The 16,966-nt window shown below is 46.3% G+C and overlaps 1 protein-coding gene across 3 annotated transcripts in view; it reads left to right on the top strand.

The window, feature by feature from the left end:
- The window catches only part of LOC143300635 (junctophilin-1-like), a 213,561-nt gene that overhangs the window by 151,023 nt on the left and 45,572 nt on the right, over positions 1-16,966 (top strand). For all 3 annotated transcript variants that reach the window (XM_076614437.1, XM_076614435.1, XM_076614436.1), the window contains one exon: positions 13,276-14,077. In XM_076614437.1, coding sequence (XP_076470552.1) covers positions 13,276-14,077 — 802 coding nt within the window. The remainder of the gene's footprint in view (positions 1-13,275; positions 14,078-16,966) is intronic.

Raw genomic sequence — 16,966 nt, 5'->3', positions numbered from 1 at the left:
TCTCTGTCTTTCTCTGTCTCTGTCTCTCTCACCGTTTGACAACCTCCCTACACAGACTTGCGACGGCTTGCTTTTTCCTTCAGTACCAGAGGTGGATGGATGGTTGCCTTCTTCAAGGAGGGCGAGGGTGTATACAACACTGGCCATCATCTGCAGCATTGCGTGATTTAGTCGGACAGGGAGGCAGCATGGGGAGGGAGGAAGTGAGGGGGGTCGGAGTGGGGGGGCATGGGGGGAGGGGGGGCAGATGGGGGGGATGGGGTGGGGAGGCAGCTATTAGGAGGATGGGGAAGGTGGAAGCGGAGACGTGGTGGTGGTGGTTGCGGTTGGGTATTATAATACCGGGGGAGGGGGGGGGGGTCTGCTGGCGAGCGTAATGGCCATTTCCATTTATTTGCATCATTATTCGACCACGTTCCTTGACCGATATTCTCTGCCCCTCTCGCTGTCTGTGTCTGTCTGTGTTTCTCTCGGTCTGTTTGTCTGTCTGACTCTCTTTCTCTCCTCGCTGTGTCTGTCTGTCTGTCTCTTTCACTCTCTCTTCCTACCCTCCCTCTCTCTCCTATTTTTCTCCACTTCCGCCTTCTCTCTCGAAACATGCGTGTGCGCTCGCGATTTTGTTGTTGTTGTTTTCACAGTGGAAGGGGTAGACGGAAGTCCTCGGTGACCATTTAAAATTAGTTTGTTGTGGGATCATTACAGTTCTTTCAATCAAGTTGACTGAAACTGCGTTATTCACTTGTACCGATGTTCGCTGTTCACACCACATTTTCTTTTCTTCTCAAGCGCATTCCTTGTTAGATGTATACAGACGGATGATGACTGGAACGGTTTAAAAAAAAATAAAATGAATATGGATTTAAAAAAATAATTAAAAAAAAGAAACGCGAAGAAGGATAGGTTTGATGACACAGAACCCAAAACCTGACCAGTACATCAGGATTACCTCTCCCCCCGCTCCCACAGGCTAACCACATCAGGTGGATTACTTTTCCAATTAGCTTTTTTCTTCTTCTCATTATTGCAATGTTAACAGTAATGTTGTAGGCTATTTTTCTTTTTCTTTAAAAATTTTTTAAAAAATTTCTTTATCAGTTATTCGTTAATTTATTGGTTTGGTTAACTATTGGTCCAACACGTTCTCCCGCCCCTGTCCAATTGTTTGTTTGTTTCTCTCTCTCTCTCTCTCTCTCTCTCTCTCTCTCTGTACACACACACACACACACACACACACACACATGTGTGTGTGTGTGTGTTTTCTTTCTGCGAACGGCACCATACAACGGGTGTCTCACACTGGACCAGTGAAGCAACATTTACCACGGCTAAAAAAACCTGTATGGGGAAAAAAACTACTTTGCTTGGAAAACCAAAACACTTGCAGGCAGAATTGTTTTTTGTTTTTTTTGTTGTTGTTTTTTTTGGGGGGTGGGGTGGGGGTGGGGGGGAACAACAACAAAAACTATGGTGACCTTGTACTGTAGCCATACGCACTCCCAAGAAGAACATTCCGATTTTTTTTTTTCGTACAGAGGATGCTGTTTGAAGAAAATGATACAACACATACATATTGACAGACAAACACACACATACTGCCTCACGCCGGGTCTTATGTTACTACGTGCTGCATCGTAGGGTTGGGAACCTGAATACTTGACAGTGTGTCTGACCTTCACAGCGGGTAACGATTCAGCTGCAATGAAGGGACATGTAGAGTATGGCATTGATGAGTGTCAAAAAGAAAAAAAAAAGAATAATAAAAAAAAAAAAAACAAGAAGAAGAAGAGAAAAAAAAATACAACAAAAAAACTGGCTTACATTCCGCTCGCCTCCAGTTCCTCACCTCGGTGAACCAAGGTTTGTGAGAAACTGTTGTTTACGTGTTTGGATACACAATGGTTGTCAACGATTTGAAAGAGACAAATGTCGCGCGCGCGCGCGCGTGTGTGTGTGTGTGTGTGTGATGAGGAGAGAGAGAGTGTGTGTGTATCTAACAACATCATAGAATTCCACGTTGATCGGGGAGACTCATACCCCCCCCCCCCCCCCACACACACACACACCCCATCCCCTCACTCCTCAGATGACCTTTCTTTCTTTCTTCCTTTTTCATTCACTCTTTTCTCTCCTTTCCTCCCTCCACAACCTCCTCCCCCCCCTCCCCCTACCTCCCTGGGAACTGTCTTGACATCGATTTCCTGGAAGCTGTTTTCATCAGTTATATGTCTTCGGGAGAAAACTACTTGTGCCTCCCGTGTGCCGTTGGACCAATGACAAGGCAATCATCGTGAGTCCTTTTGCCCATTGTGTGTGGCTGATTCTGCTGCTTTATGTTCTGTCTGTCTTGAGAGAGAGAGAGAGAGAGAGAGAGAGAGCTGGGACAAGAAAGGCTCGTATTGCCGGAAGTTTGCAATTGTATGATTTTGACTTGCGTGCCAGCAAGTTTTCGTTAAAAAAAAGACTCGGATATAGCACGCACACACGCACACACACACACACACACACACACACACACACACACACACACACACACGCCAACCCACACGCCAACTCACACGCCAACCCACACCCACACACTCTCTGTCTCTCTCTTTCTCTCACACAGAAATCGCAGCATGACTTTATATAATCATCATTTTTATTCATTTATTTATTGTTGTTAGGAGTATTATCAAAAACAGCTCAACAGAAACCGTAAATAACCCAGTGATAGCACACACAACCACTACTCAACACACAACAACACAGCCACAACAAACAAACAATCAAACACACACATTTTCACGCCCTCTGACACCGCCGCGACGCCATAACTACCAACCCAATCTCCCCCGATAGAGCGGTGCTGTCTGCGTGCCAGACACACATGGATTGGAACCGGAACTCTTGTTTCACCCCCTGCTGCTTGAACCCCAAGACTGTTGCCGTCAGGGGCCTTGGTGAGCGAGACATAAAATCATTACCGTCATTGTGTGGCGAGGGAAACCGCCTCAAGGGTGTCTCAATGATCAGCCTCAGCCTCAGCACAGCTCAGCACAGCACAGCACAGCACAGCACAGCACAGCACAGCACAGCACAGCACAACACAGCACAGCACAGAACAACACAGCACAGCACAGAACAACACAGCACAGCACAGCACAGCACAGCACAGAACAACACAGCACAGCACAGCACAGAGAGAGAGAGAGAGGGGGGGTGGGGGGGGGGGGGGGCGTAAATATTCCATTTGTAACATTCCACGTGCAGTCAACTACAGAAACAGCAGCAACAGCAGATAAAGAAAAAGCACCAACAATAGTAATAAGAGGAAGTGTTTTGTGTAAGTGATGGTGTGTGTGTCTGTGTCTGTGTGTTTGCGCGCGCGCGCTTATTTGTCTAAGTGCTTTAGCGCGGCAGTGTCAGTCCCTCCACCATACCTGAACATAATTATTTCCATTAAAAAATGAAAAAGAAAAGGAAGAAGAAAGAAAAAGCTTCCTGTTCAACAAACTTTATGACTGTTTAAAAGCAGGACCACCGCGAAAACTTGGCTTGCAGTTTAAGCATGCGCCTTTCTTCTTCTTCTTCTTCCTCCTCATTTTGTTCTTGTTCTTCTTCTCCCTTTTATTCTTGCTCCTCCTCCTTCTCCTCCTCCTCCTTCTCCTTCTTCTTCTTCTTCTTCTCCTCCTCCTCTCTTTTATTCTTGTTTCTTCTCCTTCTTCGGTTCTTCGAAATGGATCAAGATGACGATGCCAGAATCATATTAGACGTGCATCTCCCGAACTGTCTTCACTCAACGTCTTTTTCTCTCTCTCGCTGACCACTGACCGGAAATGATGAGGGTCGGATCAATGGATACAGATCTTGAATTTCCATTGAAAACAGTCTGTCAGTGGATACAGATCTTGAATTTCCATTGAAAACAGTCAGTCAATGGATACAGATCTTGAATTTCCATTGAAAACAGTCAGTCAGTGGATACAGATCTTGAATTTCCATTGAAAACAGTCAGTCAATGGATACAGATCTTGAATTTCCATTGAAAACAGTCAGTGGATACAGATCTTGAATTTCCATTGAAAACAGTCAGTCAATGGATACAGTACTTGAATTTCCATTGAAAATAATCAGTCAGTGTGTACGTACACGTGACTCAAGTTCACAATGAAAAGAAAAAAAGTGCTTGAAGTGTTTGTGTAGACTTCGTTAAAGAAAGACAACCACTGAACGTTGACAGGCTCTTGAACTCAACAGCTCTCGATTCCCCTCGGGTTAGCTCTCTGTTGCGTTAGAAACGTGCCACTGACGGCTTCTGTGGACCAATTCAAGGAAACATCCGAGGTGTTTAACGAAGCACCACTCAGACAAGTACGGAGCAGTTGGAAATTGTCACATTTATTAACGTCTTCATAACCACACAACGTGTTGTAGCAGTATCTTTTTTGCTTAAAACGTGGTCTCCGACCGAGGATAGGCGCTATATAAGTATCCATGTCATCTTAATTATCTTCATCTTCAACGTAGAAGGTCTCCGACCGAGGATAGGCGCTATATGTATCAATATCATCATAGTTATCTTCTTCTTCAACCTAGAAAAGAAAATCATGTGAAAGTTCTCGAAATGTGAGCTCCCCCCCCCCTCCCCGCACCCACCCGACCTTCTGGTCTTGGTTCTGAAGGTTGTTGATTTCCATTTCTGATGTTAAAAAAACCATACAAACTACAATTCCTGGCAGAAAGCCATTTTCGTGTTTGTGTTGGTTCCCCTTGTTCTAACCTCTGTGAGCCAGAGCTGGGTGTTCCCTAGTGCGGTATTCCACCTTCTGCTGTCGTCAGCAGGAAAATAAACAACGTCGTTGGATATGTTCACCAGTCTTCTGTCTTCACAGTCTTCACTTTACAACTGAGAACACGTTTGCAGGTGTTCGGCGCCAGCACTTAGAGCACAAAAATCAACATTGGGCAAAGGAAAATCGCTTTGGAATTTTCTGCGACCACAATTACAGTGTATTCACTTTCTTTATGTCTGAAATTCCGTTCTGGATCCAGAAATCTCTCTCTCCCTCCCCCGTCCCTCTAATGTCAGTCTGTGATATAAGCTGTATGCTGGGCCTATCATACATGTGTGAATTTCCTTTCCAGATCCAGAAATCTTACTCGAAAAATCATTCTGGAAATAAGTTTTTACCCGAAACTCCATTCAAGGATTCATACTCTGTAAACAGAACAATGATGATAGTGGAGGAAAACAGTTGCAGATAGAAATGTGGGCTAACAACTCTTCTGTCCTAAAATGATTTTTGAGTACTTTTTAAAATCCGATGACAAAAGGTCTCTTTGGCTGACAGTTCACGCGGATCTGAGAACAAATCTTTACACACTCTGTTCTCCTTTTGATTTCTGATCCGTTCCAAACCAGACTGTGTATGGTTCCAGTAGAGGGGTTTAAAGCCTGTGCCTGAAAATCCTGCCGTGTTCGTCATACTCAGTTCATAGACATGGTCTAAACAACCCCCCATAAAATACTTTTTTTTCGAATTCTGCATCCTCCATCATCTTTACAGTGCGAATAACATCAATTGAAATCTGACCTGACTTTCCAAAACTCAGGGCCCAGTTTCTCACATTAAAGATCCCAGTCCGTGTAGGCGTTCAGTGGGATATGGCAAAGAAAATACCACGTGTCAGTCAACCATCCTTGAAAACGGAATATGGCTGCCCAAGTGGCGAGGTTAAGAACGGTTTAACACCCATGACAGTCCGTTCATTGGAACGGATGAATGTGGGAGCTGCAGCCGACGAAGAAGAGAAGGGGAGCTAGGAGAAATCACCAGACCTTGGACCACATGCAATGTTTAATCTTTTTCTTCTTTTTTTCTTTTTTAATTTCCCGTATTCCTTCTTCTTCTTCTTGTTTACATTCTCAGTTTCTATCAGTTCAGGTTGAGGAGAGGCAGAATTTTCAAGGCGGGGCAGGAGGGGGAAGAGGCGAGGGCGGAGAGAAGGTGGGGAGACAGAAAGGGGGGGGGGGGGGGAGGGTACGCCACAGAAGCAGTGAAGCAAAAGGATGATCGCGACGAGATACGACATCATTTACCCAGGAAGAAAAAGCGGGCGCTGCCACTGTGGGTGTATCAGTTCTCGATCTGGGTCACTGCTGTGTTTGCTAAGTTCCTCCAAAGTTTTCTTCTCCCTTTCCTCCACCCTCCCCTCCTCTTCGGGTGTGCGTGGGAGGGGTGTGTGTGTGTGTGTGTGTGTGTGTGCGCGCGCGCGCTTGCGCGTTCTGCGTGTTTGTGTGCGTGCGTGCGTGTGTGTGTGTGTGTGTGTATTTGTGTGTGTGTGTGTGTGTGTGTCCAAGTGCATGTGCGTGTGCGCGCGCGTGATGGTCGAGTGTGTGAGTCTCTCTCTGCACCCTCCACCCCCTTCCGGCTCCCCCACCTCCCCACGCCCCCACTCCCTGCACCCCACAGAAATCGCTTGCTGATCAGACGTAACGGAGATGGCGAGATGAGAGTGGGGAGGAGGAGTGAGGTTGGGGGAATTAGGGAGTGTGTGGGGAGTGGTGGTGGTGGAATGGACATGGCCGATGTTCTCTCTCCCCCCACCCCCCTTCCCACCACTTACAACGTGATTGCATTGTCTGGGGCTAGGCAGAGAGATCAGGAGGACGATGGTGGTTCTGTCTGCATGTCGTTTGCTGAACACAGTATTTTGTAGAGCACGGTTTTCTTAAAGAGGGGTGTGTTTGTGTGTGTGAATGCGTATGTGTGTGTGCGCGTGCGCGTGTGTGTGATGTAGGGGAGAGGATTTATGAGAAGGTCACAGATTTGTTTCAAGAAAGCAGAGATGGAGGAGGTGAGAGAGAGAGAGAGAGAGAGAGAGAGAGAAGAGGGGGTTGGTTACAGCCGAAATGGCGCAAGCCATGTGAAAAAGAAAAAAAAAACGTGTGTGGGGGAAGGGGTGAGGGCGAGGGGGTAAGCGGGGGTGCAGCGTGGAGACAGTGTGCTGTGGCTGGCAATCAGACAAAGTGCTGACGGGGGGTGGGGTTGGGGCGGGTGTAGTGGAGAATGGTTTGGGAGGGGGTGGGGGGTGAGGTTTGGTTGGAGGGGGAGGGTGGTGGTGGTGGGGGTGATTTGAACAGAACGCGCGTGTCCCACATATTCTTTGACATTTTCTGGCGCATCTATTATTCATAGCTTTCACTGTCTTTCCTTCTTCCCTGCTCCCCCCCCCTCCCCCTCACGCTCCCTATTCTCCTTCCCCATTTTAGCTGCCGTCACCCCTGTCTCCTTTCCTCTGTCTCTCCCCCCCCCCCCCTCTCCCCCCCCCCCCCCCGCCATACCCCCTTGAACTTCTTTTTTTTTTTCTTTCTCCCTCTTTCTCTCTCTCTCTCTCTCTCACATTCTCTCACATTCTCTCTCTCTCTCTCTCAGACTCTTTCTCTCTCTCTCTCTCTCACATTCTCTCACATTCTCTCTCTCAGACTCTCTCTCTCTCAGACTCTCTCTCCCTATCTCTCTCTCCCGCGCTCTTTCTCCCCCCTCTCTCTCACCCTCTCTTTCTTTCTCTTTCTCCCTCTTTCTCTCTCTCTCTCCATCTCTCTCTCTCTTCTCTCTCTCTCTCTCTTCTTCCTAAATTCCGCCCCTACCCCCACACCCACCCCCTCTGCCTCCATCCTTCCGTACACGTTTTGTAAACCATCAGTAAGAAATGAAAGTGATGTGGCGTGCGGTAGATTCGATCCAGGTTTGGATGTCGTTGTGGCGTAGTGTTTAGTGCCACAGTTCGCAGACTTGGCAGTTAGCCTTGGATTCGTTCAAGCTCCCCCCCATCAGAGATTTTAGATAAACTACTGATGCCAGATTGGTCGGCCTCGGCAGTGGATGATGCCTCTCCCACTCCACAGTCGTCGCTTACCCAGTAGTAGTGGACTCAGTACGAGACTAAACAATGATTGTCGGTTTCCAGTGTCAGTTTCAAGGAAGCGCCAGAGCGTGCGGACTGGTCCATATTCGCTACGCCACATCAGCTTTTGAACAAACAAAAAACTGAAGAAGAAGAAAAATTACGAAAATGACCGCCGTAAGTGGGTGATGTCCTGCGCAGGTGGTTACGTACCTTACAGGGCTCGGTCTCCTCTTTTGGGTGACCACGTGCCGAGTATATATATATATGTAGCCGAACCGAGTGGTTATTCAAGGGTACGGTACAAAAGAACTAAACTAAATGATGATTTACCGTATTAAAGGATAGACAAGAATTCCCACGCACAGGCCAGGAACATATAGAGGCCAGTTACAAATGGGTTTTTCTATTGTTTTATTTACAATAGTTATGAGAAGAAGAGCTAAGAAGAAGATATAAGAAGAGATGAAGAGAAGAAATAAGGAGAAGACCTAAAAGAGAAGACATAAGAGAAGAAAAGACATAAAAGAGAAGACAGTGCCTGGAATGACACAAACAAATGTCATTAGCACAACATGTCGGCACAAGTGAATAGAAAAGCACATGTATACCTATTACATGGAAAGACTATCACTTGGTATTGCATATGTGTGAAGACCAAACACTGACATCAAATGACATTTCTAATACATTTAAATAGTGCAGTTGAAGTGATTGAAGCTATGCTGATTTAGTGAAAGTACACTGACAGTATAGATTAGGTAAAGCTTATACTGTGTCAAAGTGACTCAAATGAATCAGTTTATCATGTAGCACTATACTGGAGTAAGCCATATAGGAGAGGGCATGATAACTAAATTACAATTAACAGACTGATACATATCAGGTGGTTTTAACCAATAACTGATATCAATCCAACACTATCTTGTAATCATGACAGAATACTACACACATCTTAAGAGTACTGAGAATCAGTGAAACACTGTAACCTTCATCGGTGACAGCAAATGAGAAAGAATGCGTCATCCACTAGAACATTCTGGAACAAACTATCTGTGTCCCGAGACGTCACTGACTGTGACGTTAAGAAGTATCAAATGGATTACTGCTACGAGCATATGACGACATGGCAATTATTTAGATCAATCATAGCGGAGCTGTGACTACATGTTAAAGCAATAACTGAACAAAGCAATAACTGAACATACTCATATGAACACAAGTACTGTGTCGAACAATACAAATTACAAAATCAACACATTCTACACACTAGTACTTACAGCGATATGTAGCGAGATATCAGCCGTTGTGAGAACACACACGACACACACTCACACACTCGGACACTGCTTGCGACGCAGCAAGAGTGAGAGAGAGAGAGAGCAGCTCTGGTCAGATGACTGACCAGGTATGAAATGACCACTCATCACTCACTGTGCCAATTTATGCAGGTTAAGCAGACCGCAAAGACAATCACTTGTGCTGTGACACAGATCCGCTCAAATCTGACAACAACTGTGTTTCTTACAAGGTGTTCAGTGACAGATTTCTAAATGATTCCTGAACCGATTTACGTTGAATAAGCTGCAAAAGAAAGAGCACAACACCTACTTTATAATGAGTATAAAATGAAGTGTTGATTATTTAAGATGAATTTATCATCTTAATTTAAGTCACCTGAATAGGGTCAGTTTTTACGAGCTCGTCGCTGAAAATTACAAAGTGCGTTAAATCATTTTAACGTAGGCAAACATAAATGGAATAGATTTAAAGATGGAATTGCGACGATTCTGCCAGTATATAATACTTGTAGTTTACTGATCTGACAAAAGATATATTAATTAATTACAGTGGAGCAGAAACACAGATTCCAGCTCAGCCAATAGGGTACCACTATGCCACACTGGTCGAGCCATGAGTAGGTTGTCTGGCGAGGAGGACCAAATGATGTAAGCCGCTTTGCGTTCAAACTGGGAGTGACGTCACACATTCTGCCCACAGGTTAGTTGCGAAAACTGTCGACTGCTGTAGCTTGTGTGTGAAACAATGGTTGAAGCAAGCATAGCGCTTGGTCACATCTATATATATCTGATTTTTTATGATATATATCATACACACGCGCTCACGTGCACACACACACACACACACATACATACATGCACACATACATTCATACATATATAACAAACAAACATACATACATGATGATGTTCGTCCTTCGGATTGGAAGATGACCATGGCTTCAAAAATCAGATGTAAGATCGGTGACTGTGGGTCCGGAGGTGACTGAGGCCAATCCGGGCCCTGAAGACTTGCCCACATGTGGGACACAAGTGAGTGGGTACTGTCGTCGCGAGGTCCCACTGCATGAATCGCCACGGGACGTGGGCAGTGGCCACTGGACATAAATTTTGTCTGTTTCTGCTCGTGATTAGATTTGCTTGACACTGATGGATGGCAGTTTTATTTGCTGGACGGGGTGCAGTGCGGGTGGTCTTTTGTTCCTCTCTCTCTCTCTCTCTCTCTCTCTCTCTCTCTCTATATATATATATATATATATATATATATATATATATATCTCAGTCTGTGTGTGTGTGTGTGTGTGTGTGTGTGTGTGCCTGTCTGTCTCTCCCTCTCTCTCCCCCACCCACTCTCTCCCTGTCTCTCTCTTTTTTTTCTTTTCGTCATTCTACCTTGTCTTTTTTCCTTTTTTTTCTTTCTTTTTTTTTTGGCGGCGGTAGTGATGGTAGTGGTTCTAGGCCTGGTTTTTGTTTTTGTTTTTTTGTTGTTGTTTTTTTGTGAGTCTACGTGCGTATGTGCATTCGTGAGTGGGTAAGAGATACGGATACGGATAATCTATTCAAGTTTTAGCCATGCCCCTCATGAAGGGGTGCAAATTCATGAACATAGGACAAAAACAAAAGAGCGACACACACACACACACACACAGCAATAGCAGCAATGTTGTTGTTTCTTTGAAAATGTGGAAGGGGGAGCGGGAGTGGTGTGACTGTGATTTCTGAAGGGTTGATTCGGAGGGACGAGTTGTGAAGCTTACTTGACAGAGGAAAAATCTGAATAAAAACGGACAGAGTTCTGTTGACAGTGGTGATTCATTAAACAAAGGCGGGCGCTGTCCACTGTCCTTCTTCGTACGGCTTCCAGTGTTCCGTGTTTCCGGTGTTGTCAGTCAGTGCAGTGCGAGACATTGCTCTACAAACATACACACAACACAATGAAGTGTGACACTATTTCTTGGTCAAAAATGTGCTGACAAGGACATTCTGAGGAAGAAAAAAAAAGAAAGATTCTCCAGACAGAAGCATGAAGACGCAAGGCTAAAAAAAAAAACCCGTCCTAGCTGAAATATGATATTGTCTGTCTCACGAGACTTTGATCAGAGTACGGTGGGTCTAACGAGATGTAAAAAAGTAGGTGTTTTTTGTTGTTGTTGTTTTGTTTGTTTGTTTTTGTTTACCCCAGTCCTTTAGGCAGTCATACTTCGTTTTCCGGGAGTGGGTGGGGGTGAGAGGGTACATGCTGGATATGTTCTTGTTTCTATAACCTACCGAACGCTGACATGGATTACGGGATCTTAAACGTGCGTATTTGATCTTCCGCATGCGTATACACACGAAGGGGTTTCAGACACTGGCAGGTCTGCGCATCTGTTTGACACGGGAAATCGGAAAAATGTCCACCCTTTACCCACCAGACACCGTGACTGGGATTCGAAACCGCGACCATCAGATTGAAAGTCCTACACTTTCACCACTCGGCTATGTCTGTGATCACTGTTCTGCTAAAGGCCCCTGTCTTTCTGGTGATGTCGGCACTGGGTAAAACAGGTGTCTCGCTGCCATGCTCTAAAAGGAGTCGTGGGTAACCACCGGTGCCATTAAAACTAGAACTGTAACGTGGAAATTGGGAATAAAACTTGACTCGGTGGACAAAGCTTCGCGAGAGCATTACCTGTAAACCTTTGTGGAGTGAGAGTTCTCCAGCTTAACTTTCGATCATTCTCGTTCACATGTTCCATTGACCCTTTTGCCGTTCTGATTTTTAAAATTTTACTTTTAGGACAGAAAAAGATTAAAGGTAATTGATAACAGAAACAAAAACACAATTGTTAAGAAGCGCAGCATTTGGATGTGTTGTGTTTTTGTAGTACAGTAGTCACCCGCATTGTCTTTTTACATCCTTTAGTTTCAGCTACCCAAGTGATTTCTTAAAAGAGTAGAGCATTAAATCATGAGTAAATCATTGACACATCGAGGGATGTGTGACCAGAGGCTACATGAGATCAGGTATGCGTGAAGACCTGTGATGTGATAGCCTGCATTGACACGTTAGCCAGGTATTACCTTGGGTCACAGATTGACGTAAGTTTACAGTGGGGCCAACAGCAAAGTGAGAGCTGTATTATCAACGGTTTCTCCATTGGAATGGGAAATCATTTACAGCTTTGTCTTTTGTGAAGGACTATGACTCTCAGTCTAGGAGGCAAAATTGCACTGGCTCTTTGTGCTGCAGCCTTGTGGGGTAGTTGGCCTTTGGGAACCATCCCCAACGCCGACTGTCTTAAAACCCTCTTAGTCGTGAGAGTGGGGATATAACTTGAGCAAGACACTCTCCACTATAATAAAATTCTAGCCCAAATAGTCGGGAGAGCAGTTGCCTCCTCTGCAGTTCTGGTGGTTATTGTCGGACACGACTGACTATCATACCGCATGGACAATAGATCCAGAAATGGGATCATAATGGTTATGGTATGTGTGGGCAAAGGAACATGTCAAAGTCGTGGTAAGATGTCCTGAAATATCACACAGGCAATGACATATTAACATGAGCAGAAAAGTACTGGTGAGACCATGACGTGAGTGTGTTCAGTAACACAGCTGAACCACTGGTATGAGATACGGAAAGGCTCAGAGGTGTGAGATGGTCATAATTTACATGAATTTGAGAGCTATACCAAAGCCACGGGTAACGTATTCATATATATATATATATATATATCTTGAAGCGAATACCAGTGAAAAAATATTCGTGATAATGATGCTGGTGTGTGTGTGTGTGTGTGTGTGTGTGTGTGTGTTTAGATGTCTGTGTATGACTGCGCGTGTGTGTGCGTGTATGTGCGCACGCGCGTATGTGTGTGTGTGTGTGTGTGTGTGTGTGTGTGTTTGTATGTCTGTGTATGACTGCGTGTGTGTGTGCGTGTATGTGCGCACGCGCGCGTGCGTCTGTGTGTGTGTGTGTGTGTGTGTGTGTGTGTCCTTATCGAAGCAGTTGCCAGCCAGTCACAGATGAACCCCACACCAGATCCCTCGCCGTGATGCTGACGGTGCAATGCATGTATACCTCTGTGTGTGTGTGTGGTTGCAGGGACCTACCAGGGCCAGTGGTACCGCGGGACCCGGCACGGCTACGGCGTGCGGCAGAGTGTGCCTTACGGGCTGGCCTCGCACTACCGGCCCAAGGCCTTGCGGGCCTCCCTCACCTCGCTGCGCAGCGAGAACGAGGACGAGATGGTGCAGAAGAACAGGGACAAGAAGCTGGACGAGTCCAGGGGAGGCTTCGTCCTCAAGGCGCGCTCCGACGAGACGCCGCCGCAGCGCCGCCGCTCCATCTTCGACAAGCAGGGCCGGTCCAGCCTCCGGAAGACGCTCATGTCCGGGCTGAAGCTGAAGAAGCAGAAGTCGACGGGCGACATCAACGACTCGCCCAAGCGGCAGACGGGCTCGGTGAGGTCCACCATCTCCAACATCTCCCACGTGTCGGCCGACTCCACCCAGTCCGGGATGACCAACGCCTCAATGTACACCGACTCCAACCTCAGCTTCGTCTCTCAGGACGACATCACGGACGTCAACGTGACGGAGACCTACATGGGCGAGTGGAAGAACGACAAGCGGTCGGGGTTCGGGATCAGCGAGCGATCCGACGGGCTCAAGTACGAGGGCGAGTGGTACAACAACCGGAAGTACGGCTACGGCGTGACGACGTTCAAGGACGGCACCAAGGAGGAGGGCAAGTACAAGAACAACGTCATCATCTCCTCGGGCAAGAAGAACAAACTGTTCCTCATCAGGACCTCCAAGCTGAGGGAGCGCGTGGACAACGCCGTGCTGTCCGCGCAGAGGGCTGCCCAGATCGCCTTGCAGAAAGCCGACATTGCCATCACCAGGTCAGGGCTTGCATTGTGTTGCTTTCTGTTTTGTTGGGTTGTGTTGTGTTGGGCTGTGTTGTGTTGTGTTGGGTTGGGTTGGGCTGTGCTGGGTTTGTGTTTGTTCCGTGTGCGCGTTGTACGTTAAGTGCTGGTGTGCGTGTGTGCGTGTGTGTGTGTGTGTGTGTGGAGGGGGCACGGGGAGAGGGGTGGGGAGAAGGGTTGTATTTGTGTGTGTGTGTGTGTGTGTGTGTGTGTGTGTGTGTGTTTTCTCCGGCGTCATAAAATGTACGTGTATGTGCACGCGCTCGTGTGTACGAATACACGTTGAGCAGAATGAACAACCATAATCAATAACGATAATGATCTAACTAAAGATGAATACTGAATTAGGGGTAACTTAGAATTGGACACAGAGAGGGACAAAAGGGGGCGGAGGACTAGAGGGGGGGAGAGAGAGAGGGGGGAGAGAGGGGGGGGGAGAGAGAGGAGGAGGTAAAGGATGGAGAAGGGGAGAAGGGTGAAGAGATGCTGTATAACTTCACCCGATAAACAATTAATGACTGTTTTTTTTTCTGTCGCATGGACATTAATTATTTTACGGAACACAACCAGGTGGGTTACATGAGCGATCCGAGCTGTGCTAAATTTGATTGGAGTGAAGAATTTTCCTTTGTCTACCCAAGTTCGAGACTTACGAAAACCATTAGCGTTTAGCAAGGCAAGGCAAGGCAAGAAGTTTATACATTGTTCCCACTGCAGGCATTGAAACATTAAATGCTTGCATCTTTTACGCACAAATAGAGAATAGTATATGCAAAAAATGTCCATATGAACAAACAAGTAGATATACATCGTTCAGTCATGTTTCACTTGCAACAGACAAATTCTTTTCCCCAACAACAGACAAATTTCTATCCAAAAGAAACACGTGTAGAAGAGATAAAAGATTAAAGTTTTGACAGTGATGTTTTCCAGCAAATTAAATGATGCTCAGACTGCTCACACAACCCAGCCAAAAACTTGTAGAAGCGTAAAACTACGAATATGTTTTTTAAAGATAGTTTTCTCCTGTGAAGTTCAGGGGGGGGGGGAAGCTTCGTCATACATAAAATGTCTCGCTCAGGACATCGCATTATAAATAAATGAATAAAAACATTCATTGCCTTGACTTTCATGTCACAATCCGCACAGATCCTTGGATTTCCTTCCGCATATTCTTTATCTTTTCTCTGGAGTTTAATTGGCAGTCAGAAGCTTTTACATCTGCGTTTAATGTTTGAACAAACACAAATACTGTATTAAAAGAAATATGGTATTTATTTCTTCAACAGTGAGATGTCATTGCGTCCCCCTCACCCCTCACCCCCTCACCCCCACTCCTTCTTTTTTTCTTTGGGAAAATCAGTGTTGAAAGTTTTCTACGACAGGCAGATAGTATTGAAAGTTCTTGATGATTATAGACTTCTCTCTTCTGGGATTTTTTTGTTGTTGTTGTTTTTTTTGGGGGGGGGGGGGGATGTGGGGGGGGTTGGGTTGTCCCCCTTTTTTGTGCGTGCTTCCAGATGCTTAACCCACGTACGATTCTGTCAAAGAGAAAAAACAGCATCGTCCACAAAAAAGATCTTGTGGAGGGGGCGGGGAGCATGTTGGGTTTCCCAGGAAGCTTTCAACCAATCTGATATTTAGGTTGTGCGTTGTTCCAAAGGCTATTCAGTACGTCCATAAACTGAAGCTGTAACCTTCTCCAGTTTTGATTCTCAAAAACGTGTATGGTTTTGGAAAGATCTATTCTGATCTATTCTGATTCTTTAAGAAAAATTGTCCGAAGACTTGTGGTCTCTTTCTTCTTCTTGGTGGTCCGTCAGGAGCCGACGATGACAAAGTCTGTGAACTCAGCGATGACAGCGCATGTGACTCCGCAGCCCAAAGCTGGAAGCACACAGGCGCCCACAGGTGTCGCAGCGATGGTCTGAACTTTGGACTGAGGAGCACGAGGCCCTATGTCGTCTGTCCCTCGCAGCGGCGAGACGCAATCGTGTCTTCTTCAAAGGCAGCTGTTGCTTTGGAGGTGAGAGACCTCCAGGATGATGTGTCCGCAGCAGAGGCTTCAAGCTTGTGTGGCTGGATGCCGCATCATTTGAGGTTGCTCTTCAGGGTGTCTTTGCTCCTCAGTTTGGGCCTTCCCTGTCTGCGTTGGCCCTCCTTGAGCTCACCATACATTAGCTGCCTGGGGATGCGGCTGTCGTCCATTCTGATGACATGACCAATCCAGCGTAGCTGAGTTTTCAGCAACAATGACTGGATGCTTGTCAAACCAGCTTTGTCCAGCACCTCTTGGTTTGTGACTTTGTCCTGCCAGTGAATGCCCATGATCATGCGCAGCGATCTTATGTGGAACTGTTCTAGCTGAATGATGTGCCGTCGATACAGGGTCCACGTTTCACATCCATACAGTAGTGAAGAAAGGACTACGGCCTTGTAGATCTTTATCTTTGTTGACAGTCTTATGCCTTTCTACTGGGGAACCTTCACTCTCAATCTTCCAAGGGCCTGGCTGGCTTTCTGGATCCTGGACGTGATCTCTTTATCCAGTGATCCATCTGCAGAGATAGTGCTGCCCAGATACTTGAAGCTCTCCACACACTTCAGTTGGACTCCGTCAATGGTAATGGCTGGCTGGGGCTTGGCTGTGTTTGGGGCGGCTTGGACCAGGTCCTCCGTTTCTTCCAAGACTGACTGTCAGTCCGAACAGCTTGGATGCTTCTGCAGAGTGGTCGACAATGACCTGCAGGTGGTTCACCTTGTGTGCCATCGGGGCACAGTCATCCACAAAGAGGGCTTCAAGGATGAGTTTCTCCAAGGTCTTGGTTCGAGCGGTGAGACGACGAAGGTCGAACACGGATCCAT

Source organism: Babylonia areolata, chromosome 26 (assembly GCF_041734735.1).
Source record: "Babylonia areolata isolate BAREFJ2019XMU chromosome 26, ASM4173473v1, whole genome shotgun sequence".
NCBI classification, from domain to species: Eukaryota; Metazoa; Mollusca; class Gastropoda; order Neogastropoda; family Buccinidae; genus Babylonia; species Babylonia areolata.
The sequence above is the reverse complement of the archived record's forward strand: the minus strand, read 5'-3'. Positions and strand labels throughout refer to the sequence as shown.